Genomic DNA, 11,145 nt, shown 5'->3' on the forward strand with positions numbered 1-11,145 from the left:
GTGCAGACTTCTCATGCACTGCCAGCGTGATACATGGCTGCATTTATTTTCGTGTACACATTCCAGATGTCAGATCAAGAAGTTCCCTTCGTACTCCGGTTATACACCTTGCAGTCCACACCTGTGGAATAACGGTTAGCGCGTCTAGCCGCGAAACCAGGTGGCCCGGGTTCGATTTCCGGTGGGGTCAAGTTACCCGATTGAGGTTTTTTCCGGGGTTTTCCCTCAACCGAATATGAGCAAGGACTCATTTCACCGGCATTATCACCTTCACCTCATTCAGACGCTAAATAACCTTAGATGTCGTAAAATAACCTACTACACCTTGCATATACGAAGGTTAGGTTTGGTTAGTTTGTTTTTATCAAGACCGTCTTCGCGCATGCGCAGTTTGATCTCACAGCTAAGTTCTTCCTGCCGTGAGTCGCACGTCAAATCTGTTCTTTTTAAATAGTATTTTTTATATATTTTTTAAGGTATGTTGGCAGTGAGGTAACCGTATACTGAAGTTTTTTTTTTTCTCCTCCCCCAAGAGGCCTTAGAAAATTTCACTCTTCTGTACTCTTTGTGAGTGATTGTGCTAAGAATAAATGAACACACACCGACTGTGATTTGTGAACGTTCTCTATTTACTGTTATTTCCACATGCACTTGTGTAGTCATGTTGGCCGTGATACGTGAATTGTAGAAATAGCAAAATCATGGCTTCTAAGCGCCGTCCTTTGCATACTCCTAATTCTAGATTAAATTTTCGACCGAATACTGAGACACCAGGATGGGAAACGAAAGGAAAGAAACCATTACCTGAGCCAACAACAGTGAAACAAGTGTTACTAATGATGCTTGTGCATGTATGCAGAAAAGCTCTGTTCGTCGACACCAGTGTAAAGGTTGGAATATACGGAGGAAGTTTATTTATCGTCTCTCTTCTTGCGGATGTGTTACCTTTCCCGAAGACGTACTTTTCTAGATCGGACAACTTGTTTAATCAGTATTTCGTGAAGTTGGGTTGGGGTTGGACTTTATTCGTGACACTACCATTTCTACTCATGACGAGTTACACGTACTGTTGTGGCAAACGTGATAAAGTTATGCAGCACTTGGCAAGGTTAGGTATCGCCACATTTGCGTGGTTCTTTTGGACTAAACTTTTCTTTTACATCGAGTCCGTGTATGGCCGTTGCAACGTTACTGGGAAGAGGTATCAAACAAAAGAAGCGTGCATTGGTGGTGGATTTTTTTGGTATGGTTTTGACATATCTGGACATGCTTTTATATTGATATATAGCAGTCTTGTTTTGATTGAAGAAGCTCGTGCAATAAATGGATGGGAAGGCATAAAAGATTTGATTAGAAACGAAGAACATGCAAGAAACATTGGGGACAGTTCTGTTACCAACAATCCTTTAAGAGGATTGTCACTTGAAGAATTCTCCGTTCTTAAAGAGTCATATGATAGATTTACACCTTACATCCGATTATTGTTCATTGCAATGACATTTTTTACTGTGTTATGGGACGTTATGCTGATAAGCACAATTCTTTACTATCATATAATGATAGAAAAATTTATTAGTGGCTCCATTGCAATTCTTACCTGGTTCTTTACGTACCGCTATTGGTATACTCTACCTCGGACATTACCAAACTTACCAGGGGAAGGACTATTTAAATACAAAGATGTTCGACAACCGAAGGAACCCGTGAAAAGAAGAGGTACAACAGCACCAACACCCAGTGCGAAAGGTCAACTTCCTACGTTTATGGGTATGCCTCTCTATGGATTACGGAATCAAGAGAATAAAGACCAGAAAGATGAAGACACAGATATTGAGACAGATATACAAATTACTTCTCAAAACAAATGATAATCTCATTAAATCACAGAACAAATGGTACCCATTTAAAAGATTCACCATACTACAGATAGGACGTATTTCATTGCATGATGATAATCCTCTTTTGGAATGTTTTTCTGCTTTACAATTTATGAAATCATGGATTCAGATTAAGCACACTATTGTAACGAATTTGCATTTTTGTACCTGTTGTATGTCACATTTCTGGTCACAACTCAACGAACTTTGGTGAAGCTTGTTAAATGGGAGATGATTTAATTTATTCTGTGCCCGAATTCGTTAAATTTTTGTTATTGTTGTTTGTTTTTATTTATTATAACTGAAGGGATGGGTTTAACTAATACCGGTAGATGTTCTGGATTGATCTAAACTTTTCCTTGTGAATCATAGACTCAGACATTGAGTTAGACTAATTTGAGATTCATTGTTGATGTGTGAAGTCTAAGGCCTTGTTTGCTTCACGTAAATAAAACTTAATAGGTACAAGAACTTTGCTACCAGATTGTAAGTCCTGACCTTCAAAACCTTAAGTTGATAAATAAATTTTAATTATTCGCTACCATAACAAAAAGTATTGATTTTCCAAACAGTATCAAAATAGCTCTTTTTTAAACACTGTGAAATAAAATTTCTTTACCACACGTGTGTGGTGAAGTAACTTTATCGCACACTTCATGATCTGCTTTATTATATCACTTGTCACAATAGAAACAGAGTGGTTTTAGGTTTGTTCGTACAGCAGTTCCAAACTGGTTTGAACAGTCACGAGCATGCACACTTGGATTTTACTGTTTGCACAGCGCAAGCTTCAAACTCTGACTGTTTCTGACTAATAGTCATGTGTTCTTACAGCATGTCAAACTGTCACAAATTGATTCCCGACAATTGATTTAGTGTGCGTACTATGTTAGTTCTACCACATGTCATAAGCGTACTATTATGTTTTATTCAATAGCTCTAACATATTTAATTCTCTGGATACGTCATATCAAGTTATTTTTATTTAATTTATAAAATATATAGCATAGATGAAGTTAATGTTTTTATTTTAATTCACTTTTAAAACAAAATCCACAGTTTGTGATTATGATGATCATGCTCTTGATAAAGATTAATGCTATACTTCAGAATACCGCATAAGTATTTGTTTAACAAGAATGTGAAAATTGAAAATAATTTAAAAACATGTTTCTTAATTGATGGTACAAGGGTAGATAAATAAGTGCATAAAAAAGAGATGTCTCTTGCACCAAAAATAAATAATTCAATGATGAAATAATGGCATATATGTAGGCCTATATAAGCGGTATTATTCTGAAGTTGTGTCCAGATTAATTGTAATAGTCCACACTTGTGGAGTAACAGTGCATTTAGCTGCGAAACCAGATGGTCCCAGTTCGATTCTTGGTCAGGCAAGTTACCTGGTAGAGGTTTTTTCCAGGGTTTTCCCTCAACCCAATATGAGAAAATACTGGGTAAATTTCGGTGTTGGACCCCAGATTCATTTCACTGGCATTATCATCTTTATCTCATTCAGACGCAATAACCTAAGATGTCAATAAAGCGTTGTAAAAATAGCCTACCAAAAAATTAATTGTAATAAAATTATTTTCTGGAAGTGTTTAAAAATATAAATTAGGTTAATTTAGGCCTATAATTATTCTCTCAGATGTCTGATTCAAACACTTCTAGTGATAACGATACGGAATATATATCCTGTGGGGATGAGTTAGGCTTACTGGAATTATTTGAGGAAAGAGACAGGCCCAAAAATGAAATTTATTTTCAACATGTTATTACTAGGTACAATAACAGCGAATTTATTATTTTGGTGTAACCTGCCATGTAGCAGAGAATCTCTCAACAATTTGAAGTATCACAATATTTTAATTAATTGATTCTGCTGTCGTCAGTTCAAACACGTATCTAGACGGCAGTGGTTCCAACCAGTTTGAAAATGCGTTCGTACAGCTGAAATCACGGATAGTTTGAAATTAGTTCTCAAACAGATCATGCGCAATAGGTGAGGTTGGAACAGTTTGCAAACAGTTCTCAAACCAACACAGACTTGCTGTACAAACAAACCTATTAATATTAAAATTGATACTTTGATTTCGCTTCATACCACTCATGGGACTGATGTCTGATTTGTGTTGCATTATTTCATGGTAAAATGAAGTAAAGAATATCACAGCTTTACAAATATGCAATATCTAGAAAAGTTCTCTAGAGAGGTGTGCTAGAATTCTGTGGTTATTTTCAATTTAAGTACCTTTTTTTCTCCCGTGTGTGGCGTGTAGTGGGATCGAAGTTTCACCATATTAAAAGTCTATCCATGACCTACTGTATCCTGCAAAAGATTCTGTTCTCTTTGCGGGATTGGTTTTATTATATAAAGAGTGGAATACATTTTTTCTAGAAAAGTTTTTTTTTTTTTTTTGTGGTAATAAATTAAATTATATATGCAACTTGTTTATGGCATGGATTTTTTTACATTCTCGTAATTTATGGCTCTTGATGATAATATATCTACTGATGCGAAAAAATCTATTTTACACACAAGTTACATGAACAGATATTAAGTTATCTCTTCTGCAGGAATTGCATTACATATTTTTTTTTAATCTACGTAACTTTTACACTTATAAAAGTAGACATAACATTTTGTACTTACTTAATTTCATACCAGTATTATAAAAATCTGTTTATAACTTTTACATATTATAATGTTAATTGTAAAACACTCTGGCTGGCAAGAGATGACATTATATTAACATTGGCAATGATGGTAAATTCAGTTCTTATTAAACATACAGATCAGTAGTGTCATTTATATTTCACATAAAATCTTGCAATTGCAGTTACAATGCAAGAGTAGAAGAATGGGTTAATGTTTGAGGCAGTTCTCTTTCAAGAACACTAACACCACAATTCAGTAACACTGAAGAAATTTCAATTAAAAATTACTCTCTCTTTCCTACATCACATTGATTTTATAATAAATAATTTTATTAAACTGTTGCATGTGTTTGGTCAAGGTGGGCAATTCTATTACATGACAAGAATGGTGATATTTTACGGTGATTGATTTGGGTAAGATTTCAATAGCATTTCTTACAGCATAGTGTGGTGTGGGTCATGATATATTTTTCGTTTTTAACCTTACCTCATTTACATTTTTTTTTCTTTTTGAATTTAAATTACTATAATTGAGAGTAGAATTACTCCATGAGTATAAATCTAAATAAGGAATGAATACATGTACAAACTTTCTTTTTAAGAATATCCTGTTATAAGTTAGGTTTATGAATCTCTAGAAGTAGATTACATTAGTTATATCAGAATTTTTCGGAATAGGGAAAACTGAGTTATTATGTTGGAAGGAATTGAGAATAAATTTGAAATAAGAGAAATTACAATAATCGATACTATTCTGTTCAGTGTATTGATTGAATCAGCAACTGAAACATCTCTCAACTCAAAGCTATACATAAGACAGTACTTATGTTACCATACATATTAATATCATCGCCTGCTTGAATGCATCCATGCTGTCTATTCATTCAGTGGTGAAACGTGTAACATGACCTATATATGTCTATATCCACAAACGACAATTTTTTTCTATTGAATGAGTTGTTCAGTTGCAAAAGCTGCTATATGACGGAATTAAACATAGTTTTCAAGTTAAAATTGCAAATTAACTACTAACTTAGTAGGACATTTTATGGAACTTGTAAGGTTAAGTTATTATTTTTGTTCTTAAAAAATTGACAAAGACCATAGTATATTTGGTGCTGCCACCTACCATTTCAGCGAAAGCATTGTTACAATGATCTTATGAGCAGGCAGTATAAGCAGCCATCAGATGCGTTGAAGCAGGCGATGGTTAATATATAAATGGTGGAGAAATTTCTCGTTGCAAAGTTATAAGTAGATGAATTGTCTAATGTTACATGTATAAAAGAATAATTTCACTAAAGTGACACTTTTTCATATGGTATACAGTTGTTATTAAAGGTTTAGGACATATTCAAATGTTTTATTCTATTTTAAATTAAACCTTTAAATGTTTCAAATGTGTTATATGATTATGTCATTAATTTTATTATTATCAATGTAAACCTTATTCTGAAAGTATTGCAGTCAGTTACTACAATTTTCTTGAGTTCTCCACTTCTTTACATTTTAAATTACAAATTATAATTAATGTAACTTTTAAGAATATTTCAAATGTGTTCATTCTGCTAGATACGGGTGCACAAGTGGAGATATTAGCAATAAGAGCTGATTTGAATTCGTTTCTACAAGTCATAAGAAAATGTAGCAATTTTTATTGCCCTCAATTATCTTTCTTTAGAGGTTGCCTTTTTCATGAGTGTTTATTATAGGGATATCCTGAACTACCACCAACAGATAGCGCACGTGTACTATGAGGGATGCGCATTGCGTGTGCATTTGTTTTTCAGTATATAAACATTGAGGATATACGTAGTGTATTAGTATATTAAATACTCTTGAAAACAACTAAAAATGGCAAATTTTTGTTACGTTCCTATATGTAAAAACCAGGGAAAGCTTTTTGTCTTCAATCAGGTCCCGAAATATTCTGAATATATGCTTTAAACCTTAAAAAAATATAAGTAATAAAATTGGGCCTCGAAAGTGCTGGCTATTAAATAAAAGTAACTACTTCAAGTAAAGAATTATTGACTATAGTTTCATTTTGGAAGAGGAAAAAGAAAAATTAATAAAAACATATGCAACCTCGACAGCGAGCTATGTTAGCTTAGAATATATGCAGTAGTTGTAGGAGTCTCTGAATTTTACGCCTACAGTAAACTCTCGATAAACTGGAATGTTTATTATCCAGGACGATTCCTAGTGAAATCCATTTCGTGAATAATGTTTTTAATGTACTGTACCGTAATTATTAAAGCCATGTTTTAAGTTCAAATTTTCAAAATCATCCCACACAGTATTCAAAACTGCATATCCTTAACCTACAAAAAACACTAATAATCGTGATACTATTGCGATCATATTATATCATCCTATTAAAAATTGCATTTGATCTTTCTGCAACTACAGAAAAAATACAAGGAATTCAATCTCGATAGTCTCTTCCCTATAAAAAAACACATTGGTGGCTGCATGTCCTAATTTTAGCGTACGGTTCTTAAATATTAATTATTAAAGAGGGCAATATTCACTTTCGACATATTTCCTATTTTTTTATTTGTGCATATTGTTCTCAAAGTTCTCGTTTAGGTTCATGAACATTCAATTTACTCGTATTTATATTCTGCATACTGCAGATTTCCCCACCCGTCTCGGGGAATCGCTCAATATTGTACAGGTTTACGTTATTATTTATTGTAAATTAAATTAAATTATGAGGTAAGAAAATATTGAATTATATTAAAGTATACTAGGTTATACAAAATAACTGTAAATATAATTTTGACATGCACAGAAAACCAACAAGCGGGAAAACGTAACCAACTGTAGCATATGAAAAAACATAGCCCTACAACATGTTGCCCCGCATGGAACGCTCCTGCCATCTGACGGTAAAACTTCGCATAAGATATCCCTATTGTGGCAAATACTGTATGTAGTTGCCATATTTTCCTAGATTGGTTGATTGGTTTAATTAATACAAGTTAGCAGAGCTGTGTCAGAAAGGAAGTCTGTTTGTAATAGTTTTGCGGATGAATAAATAGATTGTGGAACTTGTTAAACAGAAGCTATGACTAATTGCATGAGATTTTATTAGTTCACTCAAAAGTAAACTTTATGTGATACTAAGGAGAAGAACTGTTCAGATGCCTCACTACTCCAGGACTGATTTCAAGGATCATTGTTCACAATCCCCTTTTCATTCTGGAGAATTGCAGAGCACAGTATGAATGGTGCAAAGATAATGTAGACTGGCCTTTGAGATATGTAGATTACTGTGCTATTTTGTGGCAAGTCTATACTCTAGCTTTTTCCTGTAGTCCAATGAGAATTTGGCGACATGCAAATTAGAAATATGTCCAGAGTTCAGCTGCACCTAGAGTGCAGAAAAGTAGAGATTCGGTTATGATGTGGGGTTGTATTTCTGTGGTGTTTGGGTAAAGGGAGATAAGTCATAAAAATGAGTTCGGAGATAAATGAAAATTAAACTTGGAACTCTTATTACAAATAATTTTCTACACAAATAAAACACATCAACTGCTTGTATTCTTTGATTTTTGCACACCCACTTGTATAATTTAACTTGTGTGTTCATCTGGAGAACAAAATTCCACCTGGACAAAAAAATGACTTATACCCCTTTACCCGAACACCACAGATTTGTGCAAAAAGGACAGTAAAACTGGCTTTCATTGATGGCACAGTGAAGTCAGAGGAGTATATTAAAATAATGGAGGGTTATATCGATGGCTGAGAACCAGACTGTTCTAAGTCCAAGTTTTTATAAGAAAGAAATCTGTGTTTCATTGTGTTCCATGTCCTTGTCAGCAAGTATGAATCGAACAAAATTGTAATATCCCTCTTTATAAGGTTGTTATGAAGCTATTCCAAATTGTTTCATGAAGCTTTGAATGTCAGGAGCTTAAAATAGCTCTTCTGAAAAAAGAAAAATAGTAAAATGGACTTGGAACAGTCTGGTTCTGAGGCATCGATATGTTGTTATGGAAGAAGAAACTTATGGGGAGAAGAAAGGTGTGGTTATATCAACAAAGCAATGTATCCTATTACTTCCCTGACCAACTGAAAGCCCTGATGTTAGCTCTATAGGAAATGTTAGTGAAACTCTTAAGAACACTGCATAAACACCACATCTCAAACTTACAAAATCTGAAAACGTAACTGGTAATATGTTGGGAATTTCTAGATACGAAGTATATACAAACCATAATTAACTCGATGCCAGCAAGAGAGAGTGCTTGATATGCTTGAAGGTGATCTAACAAAATATTAATGTAAGAACGTCTAACAATACAAACAGGAAAAGTTTTTTTTGAGGGGGGGGGGGCATAGGAGTTGTTAGAAAATGCTCATACTAACCAGTTAGGTTAAATTTGTCTCTGTAGACTGTTAGGCGTGAAGTGCTTGGGAGTCACATGAGCAATCCAAAAACTTCTTCCTTTTGATTCTTGTGCTTAAATTTCACTCCCCCCCCAAGAAATAAAGTTTTTGTGTGTTTTACTTTTTTTCGGGTATGGTTTGAAATAAAGTGGAGAAAAATGCATTATTTTGGTAGTTAATTCGATTTTAACATAATTTTTTGATCATATAATGAGATCAAAAATTATATATACACATTACCATGAAGATAATGTCTTATGATTCAGTCACCAGTGTAACTCAGGTGATAGCATGTTTGCCTACTGATCTGGAGCTGTGTTCGGGTGTGATGGCAGGTGATCAAAAACCTTGGTGAAGCCTGTTATAACTAGTTTAAGTGGGCTACCTCTCATACAGAATGCTTATTATTTATGATTGACATTATTACTATCTTAATAATAGTAATAATAATAATATCATTAATGAAAAATAATATGTCACTCACCAAATAAGTTATGTTGTGAGTTTGTTTCAATAACTGTTTAATTTTTATAGAGCAACACATTTTATTTCGAATAAATTTTATTCAGCTTCCTCCAAGAGAAGGCTGCCTAGAAGACAAAGCTTACCATAAAATTGTTGTTATAATGGAAAAAAAAAAGAGAAAACAATGGAGAAGAAAACGAATAAGAAATAGCACAATTAGAAATAATTGGAAAAGACTAAACAAAACATCATTAATTCCAGAAGAAACATAAAATTTCCTAGTATCTATTAGCTATTGGGTGATCACAGTCGCCTATTTGCAAGACCCAACTTAAGTGAGCAGATCGTCATAGCAAAGAGATCAGTCTATATAACTGTAGAGATGGTTTCTTAGGATTTTTATAGATCCCTTCACTGCAGACAGAGAGACTTCAGTGACAAGAGTTTGTCCTAGACCAAACTGCTTACAAAAATGCGCGAATCTTTTTGTGATGGTTCCTCTAGCCCCAATCAGTAATCCAATAACTTCGATCGACGTTAGATGATATTTTTCCTTATAATATGGTATAGTGGTGTCATATATGTCGCATTAAAGATTAATCATTGGTATCGCTTAGTATGCTCAGCTGAAGAAGCATATGTTAAAATTTCCCTCAAAATATTTTTCAAATCGCTGAAGCTGTCAATAAACCACACTGTTCTCTCTCTTTTTTTTTTTTTTTTTTTTTTGACAAGAACAAGCACGACCATCAGAAAAGTTTATTTCGCACCACATTACCAAAGACCCTTTTATGTTGCTCACACCAGAATACATTGAAAGCTCGCCTTTTAAGATTATCTTTCTGGAAAATTGTTAGTGATAGCATAGGTCTATTTTAATTGAAAACTTTCTTTCTTTCAGTATTATTTTCTCTTGTGAAGGATACTCTAACGATGATTTATTACAATTATCATTATTTCTCACATCTCTTTCGACTTCTATTTTCCCGAAACACATAATCACACTGGACTACATGATGATTCACCACTGTTATTCCCATCCCATCCCACCCTTGAGACTGGCAATGACAAAAGACCGGGTTCTGAATGGAAGAAGTTAAGGTTGATGGGTGGGCCACGAAGCCACAAGAAATGTGCCTCATCTTAAGCTTTTCGAGTGCAACCTCAAAACCTGTGGAAAAATACGAAATGCAGAAGCAAGACACAGCTGGAACATTTTGAGCCTTGGGAATAAATTTTACTGCAGGACAGGTCTATATACATCATTAAGTTTTTTAATACTTCTACAATGCTATATGCTTCATTCAAGTAAATAATATCATACATTATATACAACTGAAAAAAAAAAAAGTTGAGTTTAAGGAAACCAAGTAAGTGACTGAGGCCCAGCCTCACTTGCTGACATTTAGTTTTCTTCAACTGTAAGATAAATATCAGGTAATTCATGGCAAATCCTCGGTCTCATCTCACCAAATGCTTTCTCATTATCACCAAATCCATTGACACTAAATAAGCTAATAGTTGGTACGACATTATTAAATAATTGATTAAAAGAAAGAAAAGGAAACTCTTGAGTCAGAGTGTATAATTAAAAAATAATTTAAATATAGTTTTGGTAAATAAGACCTTTAAGTCACCAATTGTGCATAAAAAAGATGCTCTATCCAGTTGTTTATATGACATTTATGAGTATTTAATATTTTCCCGAATTTTACAGAATATATGTTTTAGAAAGATGTCC

General features: G+C 33.8%; 1 protein-coding gene across 1 annotated transcript; it reads left to right on the forward strand.

Moving 5' to 3' along the window:
• Nucleotides 1-644: 644 nt before the first annotated feature.
• Fitm (acyl-coenzyme A diphosphatase Fitm) lies at nt 645-2,477 on the forward strand. The gene has a single exon (XM_069846001.1). It carries the CDS (start codon nt 702-704, stop codon nt 1,866-1,868), a length of 1,167 nt encoding a protein of 388 aa, XP_069702102.1. The 5' UTR covers nt 645-701; the 3' UTR covers nt 1,869-2,477.
• Nucleotides 2,478-11,145: the final 8,668 nt, after the last annotated feature.

This window comes from Periplaneta americana, chromosome 14 (genome assembly GCF_040183065.1).
Source record: "Periplaneta americana isolate PAMFEO1 chromosome 14, P.americana_PAMFEO1_priV1, whole genome shotgun sequence".
Lineage (NCBI taxonomy): Eukaryota > Metazoa > Arthropoda > Insecta > Blattodea > Blattidae > Periplaneta > Periplaneta americana.